The sequence below is a fragment of the Puntigrus tetrazona genome, chromosome 4, assembly GCF_018831695.1.
Source record: "Puntigrus tetrazona isolate hp1 chromosome 4, ASM1883169v1, whole genome shotgun sequence".
Lineage (NCBI taxonomy): Eukaryota > Metazoa > Chordata > Actinopteri > Cypriniformes > Cyprinidae > Puntigrus > Puntigrus tetrazona.
Window position 1 is genome coordinate 5325955 of NC_056702.1, and position 22433 is coordinate 5348387.

The 22433-nt window shown below is 38.8% G+C and overlaps 1 protein-coding gene across 2 annotated transcripts in view; it reads left to right on the forward strand.

The window, feature by feature from the left end:
* sema3aa (sema domain, immunoglobulin domain (Ig), short basic domain, secreted, (semaphorin) 3Aa) overlaps positions 1-18918 on the forward strand; it is an 88469-nt gene extending 69551 nt beyond the window's left edge. For both annotated transcript variants that reach the window (XM_043236733.1, XM_043236732.1), the window contains 16 exons: positions 1066-1226; positions 2317-2379; positions 6101-6220; positions 6756-6849; positions 6946-7065; positions 9063-9205; positions 9321-9435; positions 9757-9826; positions 11292-11436; positions 11725-11944; positions 12689-12780; positions 12977-13018; positions 13105-13262; positions 14871-14938; positions 15328-15473; positions 16542-18918. In XM_043236733.1, coding sequence (XP_043092668.1) covers positions 1066-1226; positions 2317-2379; positions 6101-6220; positions 6756-6849; positions 6946-7065; positions 9063-9205; positions 9321-9435; positions 9757-9826; positions 11292-11436; positions 11725-11944; positions 12689-12780; positions 12977-13018; positions 13105-13262; positions 14871-14938; positions 15328-15473; positions 16542-17264 — 2480 coding nt within the window. In that variant the 3' untranslated portion in view covers positions 17265-18918. The remainder of the gene's footprint in view (positions 1-1065; positions 1227-2316; positions 2380-6100; positions 6221-6755; positions 6850-6945; positions 7066-9062; positions 9206-9320; positions 9436-9756; positions 9827-11291; positions 11437-11724; positions 11945-12688; positions 12781-12976; positions 13019-13104; positions 13263-14870; positions 14939-15327; positions 15474-16541) is intronic.
* The last annotated feature ends 3515 nt before the right edge of the window (positions 18919-22433 follow it).

The window sequence follows — 22433 nt, forward strand, 5'->3', positions numbered from 1 at the left end:
TGTTTCCTTGCTCACTGGGAGAGTGACAAATTTGGCAGATTTTGTGCCTCGGGTCATTCCGTTTTCGCAGGGTCTGGTCGAACAGATAGTTTCTTTGGCTGTATCTGCCATAACAACAGCAGTTTTTGCTTGATTAGCTGTTCCTTTGGACCCGAGTTAGTAGGATTCCAAATAAAGCAGTACTAATTTTGTCTTGTGCAATCTAACAAACTGCGTGTGGTCGCCATGCTGGTGCATTGCACATGATTTACTCCGGATTATTGTGCAAATAAGTTTGACACACCCAAATTTAAAGGAGGCTTTTAGTGCTGGTGTTGAAAGATGTACTCGGCGAACTATGTTAGTATCATATTCTCGTATTATGATGTTGCAGTGGTTTTATACACACAAATGCTAAATCAGGCCCTCTGGCTTTATATAGACTGAGCAATGTAAGTGCTGTGTATACCAATGTGTTTAAGACCTGTTCTGATACTCTCTCAAACCTGACACACACACACACACACACACACACACACACATAATTTTGGTTATTCAGCCATGTGTTAAGCTCATATAAATGATTACGTGGGTCAGCTGGTCATACACTTGATTCGGTCCTTGTGATTCGATCGTGCAGTGTTTTTCTCAGCAATTTTCATGCTATGGTTGAGAAGATGCAGTTGTGGTCCACTAAGCACCAAGGTGATTTTAAAGAAACTGTAACTAAACACATGATTAGTGTTGTTGTTCAAAGATGCAGAAAGTGCAACAAATGACTTTCAAAATAGGCGTCTGAAAACTATTAAAATAATTCCAAAGAGTATTTTTTATCTTTATTGTATATATATTAAAAAAAGATGTATTTGTATTAATTTTAGATTTTAAAAGTTTTAAAATGTTGTTTAAAATGTATTATTTAAAATGATTAAGATGATTACAATGTGAAATTTAAATAAATGTTATATAATAAATGTGCTGTTGTTATATGTATTATTTAAAATTTGTTTAAAATTTAAAATTTGAACGAATGAGTGAATATTATAAAATTTATAATAGCCTTCTTTTTCTTGTTCTGTCCCTCAGAAATGCTGGAATCCAGTAATCTAGTGACTTTCACTGGCTTGGCAAACAGTTCAGGTTACGACACGTTCCTGATGGACGAGGAGAGAGGAAGATTACTGGTTGGAGCGGAGGATCACGTCCTCTCTTTTGACCTGGTCAACATCAACAGAGACGTCAAACAGGTGAAACGCCACACTAGCTTGCCTTAACATGAAAGACGAAATAGACGAACGTATGTTCCTGGCCTTATTGTGAGCGATTCATGTTGCATGCTATTTGGAGAAAACAATGTCTTCGTATTCCAGTTAATTAGTCAAAAACGTCCTCGAACCCATGTTAGACAGCACAGGATGTTAAACTGAGATATTTTTTTTTTTGCATTCATCTTGATATGGAAACTCTATTTTTCATGATCGAATCAAACAGCGCCCCGCCATTTTTCAAGCTCAGTATCCTGCTTACCTTGGAAACATGTCACATTTTAGCAGTAAAATATGTTGTGAATGGTAATTCATGCTGTTTCCCTCCGCCTGCATTTAGCAAGAATGATCGGTGAGGGATTTTATGGAGAGTGTCAGAGAAACCCAGGGTCATCAGAGACGTCCATCTCGCTCTTATTAGCTGCACAACCTAGATCTGCAATCACTTTCTTCTTCTTTCCATCTGCCCATTTGATCTCTGCCTCCCTCTGTTTTTCATTCCCTGATCATATCTGCAGCATAATGCTTCTCTTTCTATCTCTCTCACTCGCTCTTTCTTTCTTTCTTTCTTTCTCTGGATTCCATTACTTTGGTTTCCTCTTTCTTTTTCGTGCTTTTATTCTTCCTTTGTCCTGGAGGCTGCAGGCCATTTGCTTTATATTGGATCCTCGTATGGGTTAAAGCTGGCTTTCACTGAACACACACAGAAAACATGCATACCTCAGCAATGCCATCGTTTAAAGATAAGAACTTGGCAAATTATCGCAATTAACCAAATTACTTTCACAGACAGAGTACCTTAGCAGATCTTAGAGGAAGATAACACAGAATGAAAAACGCTTTGTAGGCCTGTGTGTGTGTGTGTGTGTGTGTGTGTATCTTGTGCTCCCTGGATAAGAGGAATGGTAGTCTTCATCGTCGTCACAGATGGAGGTGGCAGAAGGACGGCAGGCAGCAGTCGTTGATTATTTTACAGCCAGGTTTCATGCCGAGCGCCTTAGTCAGTCATTTGCAGTTCATTGTGTTCGCTCCGCACACATTCTCACACCTTCTCTCCTTCCTTGTTTTATAGATCGCGTGGCCCGCCACACCTTCCAAACGCGATGAATGCAAGTGGGCTGGAAAAGACCTTGGGGTAAGTGCGGGGCGACAAGCAGACTTCATTTGGGTATATTTTGGGCGTGTGACTCACTTCAGAAATATTCAAATTTACACTATCATTTTTTTTTAAAGAAAGAGATGAATACTCTATAAGTGACTATAAGGACTTTTTCACTGTTTCAAAAAATTCGAGTAAATGCTGTTAGATGCTCTAGAATCTTGATAAATAATGTTTTATGGCTTTCTTTTTATTGGTAATGTTATAAATGTTTCTTCAATACCAAATCATCAACCGGAATATAACCCTGAAGACTGAAGTAATGACTGCTGATCTGTTAAATTGTGATTAATATTTATAATATTAATGGTTTTACTGTGTATAATTTAATTTAGCCTTGGTGAGACACTTTTTCAGCAATATGTATAAATAATTTTTAAAAATTCCCCTTAATTTACCAAAATACTAAAAGTTTTTTGAGGAGTGTAAAGCTTTTTATTTATAAAAAAAATGCTATTGTAGTATTTCTATTTTAAAATGTAATGTTTAACTCAATGGGTTATTTGCCATATTACCATTTTTATTCAGTGGTGGAAACGGGCTACCATAGATTTCAAGTGAAAATTGTTTTCAGTCGTTTTTTTTTTTAGCGTAGCTATAATCAATACACTGATCTGAAAAACTACCAAGCGCCATTAACATGCTTCTTGCTGGTTTTCTAAAGCACCATGGACATGAAAAATGATTCATGATAAGAAAAGCGTTCATTAAAGAACCTTTACTCTTTGTGTGTGTGTGACCTGCATTACTCAGGCCGGGTGTTGCGTGTGCACTTTGGCTTGATTGATCACGGTTCCCTTTAGCGAAGGAGTTTTGCTGGTGCGCACGCTCTTCTGTTCCTCTCGAGAGTTTATATTCTGTGTTTGGATCCAGCAACCCTTGGCCCTTCTGTAAAACAGAAATGGTTTATTTATCAACCCTGCTCTCGCTCGCTCAGTACGTGTGTGTGTTGTATCTGATGGTAATTTCACGGCTGGGTTCCCGCTGAGATGGGGGGCAGAAGGGGAGCAGGATTATTACAGATAACTCACCAGGCCTACTTCTGAGACATACACCCTTAAATAAAGTCACCTGATATTGCGATGAGCTGCACGCGTCACATGTTTACTACATGCATCCCGAAAGAACCGTCGCTTTTGGCACTGGCTGCGAAGGGTTTATCTGGCGTTGCATACACACAAACTCACCAGCTCAGAGTAATGGCGTTTGCGTGCTGTGAAAATGTTTGTTCTGGAGACAGAGTTGTCGAAAGCTGCTAGCGAACGAGCGCGAATGCTTGATTAGGGTATTACCAGCGCATTTCGCTCTCCGCAACCATAAATCTCTTCATTCTCACATTTGGCTTGGCCCGCCGAGGCAAAAACAAGCCCAGAACGACAGCTGGTACAACTGCCTCGCTGCTTGGTCGAAACTCTGGGTGATTCGTGTGAGAGGAGGGTTAAATATCTCAGCAGCATTCTTCGTAACTGTTCATTCATGTCTCCAAATCTCCATCTTGAAATAAAGCAACTTTGCCATTTCACGCTTAAATCTGTGCAATCTACTTAGGGGTTGAGTCATCTTCAATAAATAATATTATAAATGATGAATAAATTAGTGCTGTCGTTTAGTTGGATCCCAAATAAAAGCTTGCGCTGTGCATACTTAATTCATTTTTTACAAATTCATTTGTACAAATCTTAAATCTTTACCTTTTTGTGTGTGTGTGTGAGGATGTGATTAATCGAAATGTGAAGATTTTTTTTCAGATTAGAGTCACTGAATTTATAATTTTTCTGTAACAGTTAAATCCATGACACTGGCTGAGAGGAGATTAATTAAAAGGCAAAAAGGTCCCAGCCAAAGAGAAGACAAATCACTGAAATGAAGCTATTTTCATCATCTAATGACACAGTGTAGCGTTACCATTTGAAAATCATCTGTTCTTTTATCAAGAAGTTAAAATAGCTTGCACTAATGTTACAGTGAAGTTTTTATTTTAATTTCTGTTAATTAATCATGTAAAACCCTGGTAATTTTTTTTTTTTTTTTACATTTTCCAGATTGATACGGGCTAATCAACAGGAGCTGCACCTTTTAAAAATTGCGCATTGGTTTTGACATTGACAGGCCCTATACTGTTATTATCTTTTCATGGCTTCACTCATGTATGAATGAAATTAGTCACTGCTGTGTTGTTAGCATTGCACGTAATTACAGATGTGTCTAAATCGCAATCCCCAACACTCTTTGCTTATCTTATCTGAAAGGGTATCATATATCTCTCCCTCTCGTGAAGGTACGCTCACTTTTCTGCTTCGCAGCTTTGACCGCTTCTTTATGGACCTTGAAGATAAAACAGCAGGGTTATATGTGTCTAATTACACAGTAGTTGCACTGTAATTACAGTACACCACCCAGTTATTACAACTTGAGGTTTGTATACATAGTAAACTCTGAAGAGTGCCAGTTCAGCCACCTCTCTCTCACGTGAACTCTACACTTGGCTTTTATCGGAGCTGACGAGGACCTTAAAAACAATACCGGCCATGGGAAACCTAAAACGTTCCTCTGGTGCAGGAAGGGATGAATTTTATAGCGCACGTGGAATGATTACGTTAGGAATACACACATTTCCTTTAGCTTGGAAAAGCCATTACATTGACACACTAAAGTGCCTTTGTGTGGGTTGACCAAGATGGGTCACACACATGTGTGAAGCTGCGATCTGATTGGCTGCCGCATGGCGGTTGCAGGTGATTGAGGTCACTGGATTTGTAAGAAAACTGAACATGTTGCCAGAAAATCTGAGCCTTACACAAGCATTTATTATCTGCTTTGAATAGCTTGTTCAAACCGAGCTGGATGTAATCGAGGGAAACAGGCCTGCATTTATCTATTCTTTCGTTTAGTTTTCTTCACACACACACATATGCGTGTGCTGTCTTTTTGTGGTGAAAGCACACAGATAGATGGCAACACCCTTTCCTGTGCTCTTAAATGACAACTCGCATTCAGACGGCACACATCAGGCCGAGACCATCAGTGTTTACACAGATGGACCTGCTTTATTTTCTCAATAGCTGTGGAAAGGAGTGTGTGCGTGCACATAGGTGTGTGTTTGTTCGTGCGGTGTGTTTATAACGTGGCGGTTTATTATTGTTGAACCTGGTCCTCGCATATCTTGCAAATGAAAGGGAGTTAGAGAGCATTCATTCACATGAAACAATTCACTCATCGGCTCTCGCCAACCGATTCAGATGTCCTTAAGACATGTGCTATACATTTACCTTTCATCAAAACCAGACACACACACACACTTTCAGCGTTAATGAGAGTTGGCTGACGGGACATTGAGATGGATAAAACAGGTGGGATCGTCATCACTCAAACGGCAGGAACTCAGAGGCATTAATGGCACTAAAAGCTTAAATATTAGGCTTACATAGAATATAAATGTCTCATTCACTTATTTATTACAAATTTCGTGTCAATTTAGATGTTCTCAAAATGAATGTGCAGTATTTTGTCTTGAATTACAATATGTAACAACTGCATTAGAGGAGTTATGCAGAAACAGAGATTTTGAAAGTGAGAAATTAAGATGCCCTTGGTGGTTGTTTAATATAATACATTATATATCTGCTGTTCATCTAATGTTGTGTATTATACATTATATTATCTTGGTTAACAGATATTTCTGTGTTGTCTTTTTCAGAAAGAATGCTCAAACTTTGTGCGTGTGCTGCAGCCGTATAACCAGACGCACATTTACATATGTGGCACTGGAGCTTTCCATCCTGTCTGTTCTTACCTGGAGATAGGCAAGCGAGCAGAGGTACACAACACACTTTATATTAATAATTGATCAAATTAATTGTCTTAGTTCTCAGGAAAGCAGCGGCAGTAAAACATAGCCACTCGTTCATGCGCATACATAAAATATCTCTAAGGCATGAAAAGGAAATGAACGGTGGCTATCTGCTGCTAGCGTCTACCCTGTTGACAATTTCGGACCAGTGAAGTAGAAAATAAGAGCGTCACAAAGCACTGAGTGTGTTATTTAGAAGTGCCTTAACTGTGAGAAATGAGATGGCCTTTAAATGGTGGAAAAATGTCAGTGAATTTCCAGATTTGATCTCCTCAAATTAATCATGGCCTGAACACACTAAATATAATAGAAGATAAGTGAGTGCAGTTTTTTTCTGTTTAGAGATTTAAATCTAAAGTAAAATCTTTTATGAATGTTTTTTCCAAAAAAAGCATCTTTTTGACTACTTTTTCAACATTTCAGTGGCTCTTTTGACATTCACCTCATCTGTTTACTATTCAAGCCTTGCTGTGGTTGGTTAATTCATTATCCCTTTCTGCAGGACAACATCTTCAGACTGGATGCCAGCTACTTTGAAAACGGACGTGGGAAAAGTCCCTATGATCCAAAGATGCAGTCCTCGTCCCTCCTGATTGGTGAGCTAATCAGAGATGGTGTTGTTTTGGTTTTAAAGATTTAGAATCAGTGTTAACTGATTTGAGATTTTATGCTCGCTCTTATTTATGTGTCAGATGGAGAGCTATATTCTGGAACATCAGCAGACTTCATGGGACGAGACTTTGCCATTTTCCGAACACTTGGGTCACATCATCCAATCAGAACTGAGCAGCATGATTCTAGATGGCTAAATGGTAAAGATGCTGTCTTATGAATAACTTAGGACTGGTTATTGAATATATAAACTATTTGTTGATTTTATTTAACTTTTTTGGCAAAATGTTTACAATGAGATTGAGAAATGCTCACCATAATATGAATCAGTGACTGAATTATTAAAGATATAGTTCATTTTCATTTTTTCAAGATTTGTTCAATAAGTCTTAAGTGAATAAGTCAATGAGTTAATTATTCATTTAACTAATTTTGTAAACAATTTTGATTTATAGTTCAGTCAAGTGACTGTCTTTGTGTTTGTTCTAAAAATGTGGATCAGTTCAGGAACTAATCAAGTGACTTTTATGGGTGATTTGCTGAGTAATTATTCAACAGATTTGTCAAAATTCATTCATCAATCAAGTGACTTATGTGGGGGTCACTTCATCATTCATTCAGTTAGTTGAAATACTGATTCAGTCAAGAACGAATTAACCAATTAGTTCAAAAAGACTGATTTGTTCAGGAACAAATGAAGTGATTGCCTTTATGAGCACTGATTGAATCATTAGTTTGTTCCAAAATGTTGATTAATTCAGCAAATTATCAATTGACTTTCTTTGAGTGAGTGACATTAATTTATTTAGATGATTTGTTCGTAACTGATTTATTGCTAATGTGTGTAGAGAGGCAAAACAGTTAATTATGCTTCTTCAGCATACTGTGATGTGAGTTATTAGTCATGCTGCCCACTCCTAGTTGAAATATTGTCTCAGACTCTTATTTTGTATTTTTAAGGAGTTTAGAAAGACCCTCTACATATGCTCGAATATGTGTCTGTCCATGTGTTTTTATAGACCCTTTATGATTTTCATCCTAGCACTCAATTTCTACCCTTAGCTGCCTGGTGAATTCATCACACAGTATATGTTATTTTGCTAAGCATGTGTCTGCCAAGAGCAAATGTGTGAAATAAATGTAAATTTATGGGTTTTCTTTTGTTTGCGCAAGTTTATGTCCCTTCGCACGAACGCGTATGTGCCCATATCGGTGCGAGAGAAAGAAAGAGCCTCTTTGTGGCCGTCTGCAGGAGAGATTAGCTCGGCCGGGGTGTTGAGTGTTTCCTCTAACATCCCGTCTGCATTTTTGCAGACTTATGGAACACAAAAGGTCAATATCAAGATAGCGGAGAGTCGGTCAGTGTTTTCCCATGAAGTTAATCCTTTCTCAGCTGTTCCTGCAAGTGGCTCTCGTTTCAGTCCTCACACAGGGTCAGCGTCCAATGCCATCAATACCCTCCTATATTCGCGAGGAAAGGTGCTTTTGAAAACGCTCATCTCACCTTAATCCTCGCCATCTGTTACCACGGATACATCGGACGTTAGTTCTTTTTCGCCAGTTCTGAAAGCTGTCTCCTTCGCACAAAAGATCCAGTGTTGTTTGGAGGATTAGTCACATGGATATTCCATCAAGCCTTATCAATAGAAACACGGGCCTCTCGCTATCTTCAGACAATGAAGCCGATGGCTGTTGATGGTTATTCTCCCCGCACTTCAAAGAGGATCAGCCTTTACAGAGCAAACATTCAAAAGTTTGGCTGGAAGAAGTTTAATGTTTTTGGGAAACAGTCGATGTATTGAATGACATGGGCGGCACCGTTTCATTGGCGTCTCTACGGACACATACACACTCTCAGTGCATGAACGAAGTCGCTCTTTGGTAAATGTTCGTTCCGCTGTTTAAGCTTCACATCCTGTTGGGCCGTAATGCAGCACTGCATGTCGCTTTAAGCGTGTGCCGCCCACGTGGGTGGGGGACGTGTTACATTTCATTTCTGCAAGAGAGAGCGGTCACGGCTGGGTAAGAGTGATCCCCCTGTAACTGGCCATACTGAGGTCTTGGCTCATTTTGGAACAGCTAAAAGGGATTCAATGAAGTGTGCAGTAATTTCTGTGGGTTTGAACAACTCAATTTCTTCTGTATCTTCTTTCATACTTTTTCAAATTGAAGCCCTGATGCATCGTGTGTATTCCAGACCCCAGGTTTCTAGGAATACACCTGATCCCAGAGAGCGATAATCCTGAAGATGACAAGATCTTCCTGTTCTTCAAAGAGAACGCCATGGATGGTGAACATACAGGCAAAGCTACTATCTCCAGGATAGGACAACTGTGTAAGGTATCATCACATACAGAAACATAAACCGTGCACATGTAGACATGTAGTAATGTCAGTATTATAAAATGTGTTTTTTCAAGAAGATCTGTGACTGAAATGCTTGCATTTTCTCCAGAATGACATGGGTGGACATAGGAGTCTCGTGAACAAATGGACAACCTTCTTGAAAGCCAAGCTGACTTGCTCTGTTCCCGGCCTCAACGGAATAGACACATATTTTGATGAACTGCGTAAGAAATGCCTATGAACGTTTAGCCTGAACATAATTATATGAACATGGTTGTTTTAATGTAAAGTCAAAAATGCATATTTGAAGGAATCTTGTGGGAAATGCTTGAAATAATTAAGTCGACAGCATCCATGGTATGCTGTCTCCACTGGAAACAATTTCTACTTATGCCTCAAGATGTGAAAATTATGGAAGTTTATGGGCAAACTTGCAACAGTTGGCCCATAAACTTCAATTGCAACATTCCAGATGCTGTCAATAGAGTTTAATGTGTGTTTATCCACTTTTAGTAACTCCAAATGTTTCTTTATTTCACTTCCAGAGGATGTGTTTCTGATGAGTGCTAAAGACCCAAAGAACCCAGTAATCTACGCTGTGTTTACTACATCCAGGTAAATACAGACATAATAAAACATACAATTAAGCATATTAGACATTTTAAAAGAAGTTGCAGTGGACTTTCCTTTGTTCTTTGTTTTTTCTTCCTTTCCTTTCCTTTCCTTTCCTTTCCTTTCCTTTCCTTTCCTTTCCTTTCCTTTCCTTTCCTTTCCTTTCTCTAATTCTTCCTTCCTTCATTCCTCTCTTTTTCTGTTTCCTTACTCAGTTTTTCCTTATTGTTTTGTTTCATTGTTTTGTTTAGTGTTTCTGTATTTCCTTTCTTACATTCTTTTTGCTCTTCCTTTCCATTTTCATCTCTCCCTTCTTTCCCCCTCCTTTTCCACCTTTTTCCTGTCCTTTGTTCCTTCCTTCTCTTCTCTTCTCTGAGATGGCAGTGATTTTGTGATGTGTGGTATGTTTGGACGTTTAGAAGCTTCTCAGCGCAGTAATCTGGTTAGACTCAGACAGACGCTTCACATCGCTGCACTCTGGATGGGAATTTCCTGCTTATCCTAGTCTCTGCCCTCTCTTACCTGTTTCCCCATTCAGTTTCGGCTCAGCACAGCTCAGAGGAAATATGATTAAGGTGGTAACCTGAATCTCACTCCCCAGCCAGACACCCTGTTCTCTGGGCTTGCTGGCGAGGAGCAGAGGGTTGGGGAGGGGTGAAGGCAGTAACAAAAGCAGATAAACGATGTTCAAAAGAAGAAAAGACTTTTAAGATGATGGATGAGCACACTGTGTGTGTGTACGGAGGTGTGCGTGCATGTAAACACGAGATGAGGAAGAGGACAAACATATCACGATTAATCACTGTCAAAAAGCGAGAAAGGCGAGAGCAGCAGTCGTCCAAACCTGCACATCCTGTTCATGTATTCCCACCTCACTGATTTCCTAATGTATGCAGGGAACACAACACTCGAAAATTCAATTACGAGCTTTAAAGAATTAGACTGCTTTAATTGGTTTTCTAAGTGCCCCGTTTCTGAGATGAATAGAAGAGCATTCTAGGGACTTGCTTTTAATATTGCCACTTAATGAGGCTTGAATGCTGGGGTGATGGATCAGTGTTTTATCTCGCGCTTTATCTGTGTGTTAGAGTGTGTAAGCACATGTATGTGTGTGTGTGTGTATTTTTATGTCTGGGACCCTGACCGAGTGATGGGGAATTAGTTTATTCATGTGCCCTGTGGTTAATTGATTTTCTCGCTAATTAACATTTTACAAATGCTATGGACTGATCACCACAGTGTGTTTGTTCTCATGGCTGTTTAGGGGGAATAAGTGCTTGGATACACACACATACACTGCAATTTATTTTTATAAAAACTTTTCGATCTATTGTGTGAAATCTTGATTCCAAAAATCCCCACATCGGTCCTGTGCAACTGTTTGCTGATATATACATTTCTGTAAAAATGTCAAAATATTTAGTTCTATCAATGATTTAACCTCCATTCTCTCTTCTTCTTCCCTCAGTAATATCTTCCGTGGTTCGGCTATATGCATGTATAGTATGGCAGACATCCGAAGGGTATTTCTAGGTCCATATGCCCACAGGGACGGGCCAAACTACCAGTGGGTTCCCTTCCAGGGCAGAGTGCCATACCCCCGTCCTGGCACAGTGAGTACTGGCCAATATATCTGGCATTATCACAAAACTGACAAACTACAGCTTCATATATGTGCACTTTTGTTACTTCATTGCATTATTTTTGCAACAGGTAATAATATACTGTTCTAAAACTAAATTTGTCTAAAAATCATCCTTGCAAAAATACATTGCTGCATTACTTTGACTGCGTACTAAAATAACTAAAAACATTCAGAGTGCAATAGTGAAACTTGAACCTGTGCATCAATTATATTTTTTTTTTTTTACTATGAATCTCCCCTCCTTTATCAACTATAGTGTCCCAGCAAAACGTTTGGAGGCTTTGACTCCACCAAAGACCTTCCTGATGATGTAATCACATTCGCGCGCCTGCACCCAGCCATGTATAACCCTGTGCAACCCATGGGGGGGAAGCCCATCGTGGTGCGAACGAATGTGGAGTACCAGTTCACTCAGCTGGTGGTGGACCGTGTGGAAGCTGAGGATGGCCAGTACGATGTCATGTTCATCGGCACAGGTTAGTAAAAGCAACCAGCACATCAATACTGCAATATAACTGCTCTATAAACCCAACAAAGGCTTAACTCACTCCATTTTTACACTTCAAGGCAGCAGTTTTTGACTCATTCTTTACAATATTCCAGTATAGACTTTTCCAGTTGATTGCAATTTACAGGATGAGAATATGGATTTCTTTTTCTGGGGTTTACTAGCTGCAGAATATCTGATTCTTCAATGAAAAATATTTGTATGTGGGTTAATGCAATAAAGAATATCTTGATTTTTGATGTTATTTAATGTTTTATTTTAAGTCATTTAAAGTTTCCCCACACTCTTAAAAAATAAAGGTTCTTTATTGTGGTTTAATGAAGCTTTTTATTTTGCCATGTCATTCACACTAAGTGTTCAGAGAAAGATCATTTGGGAAACCAAAAATATTCAAAAATTCCTTTTAGAACAAAAATGATTAAAAATTATAAAATATAAAAAAATATATAAAATATAAAAATATATAAAATATATATAAATATATAAAAAAATCTAAATAATTTCAAATTATATATATATATATATATATATATATATATATATATATATATATATATATATATATATATATATATACACACACAAATGTATACAAATTAAAAGTGTCCTGTAATGCAACATAGCAAAAATGTAGAACAAAAACAGCAAGCATGAGAATTACTAATAAATATTGTACAAATAATGAATATTAAAAATTCTAATCCTGAATCAGATTTAGGAACTGTGCTGAAGGTGGTGACCATTCCCAGGGAAAGCTGGCATGATCTGGAGGAAGTGGTGCTGGAAGAGATGACGGTGTTCAGGGTATGAGCCAACTGTTCATTACCCAGAGAGCTGTGCGTTTCTGCTTGCTATTGGAATCGAAATCCTCCAACTATAATTTTCACCTTAGTACATTTAATTGCTCCCCCATAAATCTGTCCGCACAGCCACAGCATGTCATCAAAAAATATCCTCGGATCTTAAAATGAGATTAAACTTGTTCTGTTTTCCCTTCTAGGAGCCAACACCTATTACTGCCATGGAGCTCTCCACTAAACAAGTACGTCTGCTTGATATTACTCCTCACCAGCCATTAGCAGAGAGCAAACCGTGTCCTAATAGACTTATATGTTCATCTGTCAACAGCAACAGCTGTACCTCGGGTCAGATTTAGGGATTTCCCAGATGCCCCTGCACCGCTGTGAGGTCTACGGGAAGGCCTGTGCCGAGTGCTGCCTGGCAAGAGACCCGTATTGTGCCTGGGACGGGACAGAGTGCTCTCGATATTTTCCAACTGCTAAGAGGTAAGAACACATTTGATAAAGAATATTTTATTCTTTAACATTTTGGTAGCTTTATTTTGGAATCTGGATCAAATTACATAATCTTAAAGGGACAGTTCATCCAAAAATAAAAGTCTTGGCATTGTTACTGACTCTCATGCTGTTCCACACCTGCGTGGTTTTCATACCTCTGTGAAACATTAAAAAAAAAAAAAGTGACTATTTTTTGTCTAGTGGAATTATTTCGGACCCCATTGACTTTCATAGTCTTTCAAAAAACCTTTTTGCATTTTTTTTCTATTTTGGGTGAACTGTCCCTTTAAGTCAATGACATATTAACGCAAATTATGGCACCGTATTCACTTTTCAGGTGTTTAGTGCAGTACAAATTCTGCATCTCAACACACATGCATCGACAAGCACAAACACCTGGATCCAAGAATTTCAGACTGCTTTTAAACACACTGTAAACACATGTTCACGATATGCCACGTACTCACTGTTAACACACACGCTCTGCAAGTTTTGCCCGCTACACCTTCACAGAGGAAGAAGAGGGCCACGGCTTCGGCCTCGACACACCCTTACGGTCCACACACTAGGATGGTCCACACCACTCCAAATATTTTCAATGTGCCTAAAATGCAAAACAGACGTTCTTACCACACCTCCCGCACGTGCCGAGACGGCCATAGTCAAGGAATGTTGTGTGTGTGTGTGTGTGTGTGTGCGTGCACGCCTCAGCTAAACATGTTACAGAAATGAGAAGACACAGAGAGCCATGCACTGAAATACAAGAGCACAACAGGAAAAGAAAAGGACAGATCATGAAAAATGACAAAGAGCTGTTTCGAACACGAGAATCTCAGCACGTTTTTTTTATATTTCACTTATCGTTCTTTAAGATCTACTGCAGCTAAACCTCATTTCTTCACACCAGATCCTGAATGTTTTCAGTCAAGCACAGGAAATCATCTCAGTCTTTCAGTGAAGCAGTGAATGGATAAGAGCGCCGGCCTTGGCAAAGTCCCTGGCTCATGTTAGCATTTAAGAGGTGAAGCTGCTCTCTTAAAGTGAAACAAAACTCTTGTGATGGAGACTGAAAAACCCTTTTAGCTGAGAACGACGCGCAGGGCTGTTATTGCAATATATTTGAAGGTTGTGAGGTTTGGAATTCAGTAATGAACATTATGAAAGATCGCTCCGTAAATCACATTTATGAATTAAAACTAGGGCACCGACACATTAAGCACATTATTTCTTGCATACACCTAAAAGTGTGAAGTTTAGCAGAGCCACATGGAATTATTTCCCTTTCTGGCTTTATGTGGACAAATAGTTTCTGCTGTTCAATGAGTCTGTGTTGGGCAAAGTTGGAAGAGGCACATTGTTTACACAAATTGTTTAATTGTTGTATAAAGCTGAAGTATTTTACCATATAAATCCCACATCAGCCTCAAGTCTGTATGACAAACAATCTGGTATATGTAGTTGTTTGATTGAAACAACAGTGCCCTCTAGTGGCCTGAGAGGAGGAGTGTTGCAAACAGTAGGGCCAATTTTAGTGTTTTACACAGAAGATGTAAAGATCTACATCGCATGTCTAATCCAATCTTTTTTATTTAACAGGAGAACGAGGCGTCAGGACATCAGGAACGGGGATCCTCTTTCGCAGTGCTCTGATCTACACCACAACGGTAAGGATATTCATTCATTTATAATAAGACAAAATTGATTAGTTACCTAAATCAACATGAGGATGTGCACGGAAAATGCATTAAAAAATCTCTTCTATAATACAGCAAGGACCATTCATAACATCTTTTCAATAATATAATGTTTTGGATATTGTGCTATTGGGAAATATACTAACATTGCACCTCAGAAGCAATGTCCTGTAATTGAATGTTAATCAACATTACAATTAAATCAGCAGGCTTGAACATTTGAGAAGGACTCATGCATTGTAATCTTTCATTTGTGTAGGCGCCACTGATACACCGTTCTATTTCAGTACTGAACATTACCTCCTTGTGTGTGTGTGTGTGTGTGTGTGTGTGTGTGTGTGTGTGTGTGTGTGTGTTAGATGATCTGGAAGGATACAGCAGTGTGGAGGAGAGAAGTGTGTATGGCGTGGAGAACAGCAGCATGTTTCTGGAATGCAGCCCGAAGTCTCAGAGAGCTCTAATCTACTGGCAGCTACAGAGACCCAATGATGAGCGTAAACACGAGGTACACACACACACACACACACACACACACACACACACTTATAAATAAATGCTCAGCAAAACATGCACTTAAATGACATGCTGCATTTGTGATCAAAATCTATGCAGGACTGCAAAGAATATAAATGGCCAAATTCTCAGCCGTGCTCAATTTCCAGATTCTTCTCACATTAGATCAGTTGGCAATCTTAACGGTTTTAACTGGCTAACACTGTTTTAAATTAGTTTAAAGGTTGTTGCTATTCAGTCTAATCTGTCCAAAGTAGCAGTCATTTTATTATCAATACATTTCTAATTTTAACATTACAAATGTCATCTCTGTGTCATAAGCTTTGCCAAACACACATGGGATCGCATCCATCTGCCATTGGTTGATAGCACCAACCTAAACTCACGCTATTGGTTAGATCAGTATTTTAATGTATTTTTAAGTTGGGGGTCAGCACTTTTTGTTTTTGAAAGAAATAAATACTTTTATTGAACAAGGATGCATTAAATTGATCAAAAGCTAAAGTTTTAAAAATGTAAAAAAAGTTTTTAAATGAAAATGAATAGTTTGTGTGTAAAAATGTTATGTCAAAACTATATAGATACACTGAGATATTAATAGTAATAGTTAAATAGTTACATTTAGTTACATTGAATAGTAATGAACAAATAACAGATTTAGTCTTTTTTGTAATTAGCAGTAAAATGTAAAGTATAATGTTACTGTTTTACAAAAAATGTTTTTTAAGTAAATTAAGGTATTTGATTGAACAGGATATGACATAATGACCCCCTTACCACCCACCACCACATGCACCAGCTGTGTTTCTCTTTCAGATATGATCAGGCAAAAAATAGTGCTAAAGTAACACCTCACCCCAGACGGTCATTATGTTAATGTAATAACGGTCAGATTTCAGCTTTCCTGCTGTGTAAGAAAATCCCCCAACTGTGCTGTAGTTTTCCTTGCGCCCCAGATGTAACCTCAGCAGTCAAGTTCTGGTCTGGGACCATCTTGGAGGTGGAAATCTATGAAAAAGTGTTAATAAACTCGATCTGTTTTCTATTTTCTCCATGTCAGATTGCGATTGATGAAAGGCTGAGTCTTACAGGCCAGGGTCTGCTGATCCGAAGCCTAACTCAGTCTGATTCGGGAGTGTACCACTGCCACGCCGTCGAGCACGGCTTCATCCAGCCCCTGCGGCGTATTAATCTCCAAGTCATCCCGTCTCAGCGCGTGGGCGAGCTGCTGCTCCGAGCCGGAGCCAACGAGAAGGATCCCTCCCCCAAACACAAACTCTGGTACCGGGATTTCATGAGCCTGCTGGAGCACCCAGACCTCAACAGCGTGGATGAGTTCTGCGAGCGCGTTTGGAAGCGAGAGAAGAAGCCAAAGGGAAAGAAAACCCCCAAAGTCAACCCCGTAGCTGGCGTCGGGACAAAAACAGACAAGACCCCTCAAATGACGGCTCAGAGTTTACAGAACCCAGCGCAGAGGGCGCAAAACTCACCCAAAGTGCCGAACAACCCACCGGTTCAGATTCTTCCGAAGTCTGCAAGAAGTCAAATCCCGGGAAGTACAGTCAGCACGGAGAGCCAAAGCGTCAAGCCGGACACTCAAAGCACGCAGAAGGTCCAAAGTGCTCCCGAGAACCAAAAAGCACAGCCCAACCAGGGAAAAAGAGGTGCCCAGACCCCACAAAGAGGACCTCCTAACACAGCCAAGTGGAAACAGCTTCAGGAGAACAAGAGGGGGCGCAACCGCAGGACCCACGAACAGCAGAGACCACCCCGCAGCGTGTGAGAGGCGCTCACACACACTCAACAGACACTTGTAACATCTGCATCAGTCACTCATACAACAGACAAGCGTGCATAATCGATAGCACAGAACTCAAAACCGGTGAATCCTGCTCATGTCACATGTTCACCAGGGAAAGCACATTGACTTTGTTGTTGTGGCGTGACAGCAAAGACCTTTTACACTCCCGGTGTTACAGATCCCACGTCATACACGTGATGTTTTCATCAGAGGATGCGCGGCGGTCGCTTGCCGGAAATCCTTGGCCGTGCGATGGGATAGTGCCAATGGAAGAAGAAGATGAACTCTTTTGTCGGAATGACAAAAAAGGAAAACAGAAAAAAAAAGAAAGAAAAAGACACGGTGGAGTGATTTGGGCACCTGGAAAACTGGAAGCCAGTTGCTTTGATTTGTAAAGACTGTAATATATAAGCAAGCATTGTACTGTACATAAAACAACACTAAGTCATTATGGACACAATCGGTCAAAGGTGAAATTAAGGCATGCCTTAGTAACAGCTTGTCTAACCTCTGATCCTCAGAAGCGTTTTGATGTTCGTGTTAATTATGTTTCAGATAATCAAGTGGGCCTGACTGACTAAAAACGTGCAGTCAATAACTGTGGTGACCATTTCTGCCAAAACGTAGGTTTCAGATACAACGTGCATGAGTTGAATGAATAAGCTCTTCCAAGCCACTATCTGCGGATTACAGCCGTCTAGATAATCGTTTGCGTAAAAATGAACGAACGTCTTTCGAAAGATGTTTTAGATATTTCCATAATGTCTGTAGTGTATTTCTAAATTATTATTACTCATATTTCATACGTTCGCGTCATTGGTTTGCTAAATCAGTCTATGTTAGGCTGAATGCTGAGTGACCCTAGTATATGTACATATATATACAACAGAACACCACTTGATTATTTATTGCTGGTTATTGTTTATTGTTCAAAGGGTTGCATTTATTTTTGATATTATTTTTTCTATTCAGTTATGGCCGATGGGCCATGATTCACATAGGCGGACCAATTATTTGTTTTTAGGCTCAGATTCTTGTCGAGTGCTTGCCGATCTGTATTCTTTTAATTCAGTTTTACTTAATTTCTGTCGTCCTTCCTTTTTTTTTCCTGCGTCTTAAGCTTATCCTCAAGCCTTGTTTTAACTTCATCGTGCAAAACTAACGAGAAATATTTAATCATCTCCAACGATTAGCTGTGAATCTCCCTAAAAAAATGTGTGGGTTAGGACAGGTTAGATGCCGTGGAGAACACGCTGCATGTGAATTCTGCCTTTGTGCGTTTTAATTTTTTGTCAGTGTGTCGTGCGAGAGGTCATTTCTGTGCCATGCAAGATGTACGAGATGTGAATATTTTTGCCATTTGCGTCTAGACATACCCTGTCCCTTTTTATGTATTATAAGTCTATAGTCTTTTCACACATACAGGTTTTTTCCCCCACTGTTTGGCAAAATTGTAATTTCAATGCAATACAGAGGTATCTCCACCAGATGGCGCTCCCGTCCACTCCCTTACCCAGATGGAGTTGATTTGGAGCTGGCTGGTGCAACAAGGGAGGAGAAGGGAGATGTCAGTTATGTAAAATTGGTGTTTCTGGCATGCATTTGGTTGTCTAAATAAATATTTCCTCTATAATTTCAGGGTGGTCGTGGGTGGATTATTTGTAAATTTCTTTGATGTGTTTCTGGCAGCATTTGGAGAACACATGTAGCATGTCTGTGAGTGCTGTGTTCAGTGAGAGGTGAAGGTATCACATCATGTAGTTTACGGTCTCGTTTTTTTAAATAGTCACAATAAGTGGTCAACTTTTAGGTTTTCGTAAGGTACCTGAGCTTGGAGGCGTGCGACGTGGGTGAACTGGCATTGGGATACAAATCTGTTAGATGCATCAAATTCCAGCTGCTGTTAATTTCAGCTACGCATTTGTTAGTTGTTTAGTCAGATGTTTTCCTAAAATACCTGTTGCCTGATGGAAGCTCGATTAATTCAAGCTGGACTTGTCCTTTGGGGTGTTTTAGATATGCCCATGTAAAAGGGAAAATATAACCAACGAGACTAACTAATATCTCATTATATTAGCATTCCAGGATCTAGCCGGTGTGTGTGTTTTGTCTTGAACTGACATATACTGTAGGTTGTTCTGGCTCCTAAAGTAATATCTAAATATATAATCATTAAAAAAATAGAAATTGTACATAAAATGTGTGCATTGTTTGCCAATATTTTAATATTTTCTACAAAAAAAGATTCAGAAAGCTTGATTTCTATCATTCAAGTCAAGCTTTTTGAGGCCAACTCAGCTCCTTCAGCCATATGATAAGTTACATCTGATGTCTGCCATTTTCTGGTGTGACGGCGTTTGTTGGCATACATCCGGAAGCTCGTCCCTCTCGATACCTTATTAGGAGAAGTAGGCGGAGCAGAAGAAACCACGTAAACTTCATTTGTTCTCCATCACCTCGTGACGCGCTAGTTTTAAATATACGGAAGAAACGAAGCCGATATTTTCTGCGATTAAATTCTTACATTTCGGCCTGTTCTCAACAAATACAGACATAAAGCTTGACTTTAAATATAGCGGACTAGTTTTATGACACTTTGTGGCGCTTGACAGCCGCAGCTGAAATAGAAGCCTTGTCTTTTTATAAAGAGGAAAGGGTGAGTGACCATAACGCTTTTACTCGGTCCCTAATGTTGTTCCCCTCAGTTTAGTTTAGTTTAATTTAATTAAGTTTGTAGGAAAGAGGGCATATTTATCTTTTGCCCATTGTGTGTTAGAAATTGTGAAAAAATAAATATATACAGCACATTAATACAAACTTATTTTTGTTTTGTCAGTTTGGCTTGCAAAATCCAAATAACAGGACCAGCCAACATCTAAATATGGAGTTAATGTGGAGTCACAAGTTCATTTTTGTGTCAACCATGAGCTCAAGAAAATTGGTGAGGATGTGTTTATGACTGTTTACAGAATTAGCAAATACTCTATTTATAGTCTATTTACTCTATATGTACTCTATAATTTAGTGTTTAATTATTCCAGACAAATAGTAAAAAGTCGTAAACATGTATTTAGTTGAATCATTACTAAAAAACCTGAGCTTCCTTGCATCTGTGTAATGTAGCTTTAAGGTCGCACTGCATGCTTATTACCGCTAGATGGCGCGCGATCTCTTTTTTTGCATTGTCAATGAATAAGAGATGGATTTGGTTCAAACGTGTGCTGAAAGATGTTGGGTGCTACATAAAGCTTCATATTATCTTTACTAAGAACGTTAAAATCTCTATGATAACACGTGATGTATTTCTTTAATACTCTGGACTCTCAAAACATTAAGCACTGCTCATTTGTTCTGCGTCCTGGGTTTAACCTGAACCTGAGTTTGCGCATGTAAGTGTTTGTGATTCACGGGAGAGCAACAGAAATGAAGCTGCCCTCGACACATCCATCATCATCTCCCCCACATCAAAAGTGTCCTCAGGAAACAAGTGTGTCATTCTGTTATCCTGGAGATGTGTGTGTGTGTGTGTGTGTGTGTGTGTGTGTATGTGTGTGTGTGTGTGTGTGTGTCACTTATGAGAGCACTAGGCATGTGTGCGTAGTGTTTGCCTACTCATGAATCAGAGGTCTCTTCACATTGTCTGACTCACACACATACACCATGGCCCTAAGGATTCTGGGTAGAAAGGAGATTCAGGTCAGAGCCAAGGAAAAAAAAAACTCTCTTGCTCTCTGTAAATGGAATTAGTAGAATTACAATTGTAGAGTTTGTGAAGGATTTATTACTGTTAAAAAAAAAGTCTGATTATTTGCACACATGCAGTTTGAATCAGTGTTGTTATTGTAAAGCCGTTTGGAAAAAATGTCAGTGATTTAAATAAAAGTGGAGTAAAATATAAATAATAGGTTGGCTTCAATAACTGTTGCTTTTGAAGCTAAAATATGCTTAAGTACTAAAATGACTAAAACTTTAAAATAAATTAGCACTTTCTTGAAGCTTGTATGTGCAATCATTATAAAAAATATTTGAACGTATTAATAATGCCTGTCAATTTGCCTTATAATGCATAGTATGACATAATGAATAGCTGTTATAATATAATCACAGTTATAATACTTAAAGGGTTAGTTTTCCCCAAAATTCAAATTTTGGTCACCCTAATGTCATCCCCAACCCGTAAGACCTTCATATTAGTATTTGATAACAGAATTTTAATTTTGTGAACTAACCCTTTAACTATTCATTGTTGGACTCAACATGATCATTTCAAACAGATAATTTCGAATGTAAGAAAGAACCTGCAAATATTAAAATGCATTTTGCTTATATTTATTTATGAGACATATAGATAGATACAAACAGTATGGGAAAACTAAGACACCTGGGAAGCACAGCTGGGAAGAAATGAACTAATAATGACAAATGAGGACAGGAACAACCAAATAAGGAAAAATAGGAACCCTGAGAAAACTAAACTAAAAACTTAACAATAACAATCAGTTTTAGTATTAGTCATTTTAATCATACTTATTTCAGTTAGCTTCCAAGGCAACATTTATCATTTAATTTACATTTTTTAATTTAAAACTGAAATTTACATTGTATTGAATCTTTATTTTGTTTACCAAATAGTTTTAAGTTTGTTAAATTAATAATCTAAAAAAATAAAAAGCACATAACAAAATTAATCTTAATATAAAAATACAAAAATTATTTATAAAAACTATTGATAAATATTAGAATAGAATATATACTATATAATAGCGCACAAATAATATCAGAGCCTTAATTACAATCAGTCAGGTGGACAGGAGTGAAAAGTTCACTGTTGAAACGACGTTCTTTAGTGGCCTGATAGTTAGAAAGGCAGTCGTGAAGTGTTTCTGATGAGATTGTATTTTTTTTTTTTCACGACATGATAGAAAAGACACCCGGCTGCCTTGGTTGAAAACATTACATTTATATTTAGCATCACAGCACAAGTGATGAAGTCAGCAGTCAGTCACCCGGCACAACCCCCTTAGCCCCTAATCTCAGGCTCATTATGGAGTTAAAATGAGCTCTGCCCTTGATGAGAATGGTACACTTCACCACACCTAATGAATTTCCCTCATTCCCTTCCTCCCTCCCCCTCCTTCCTTCCTTCCTTCC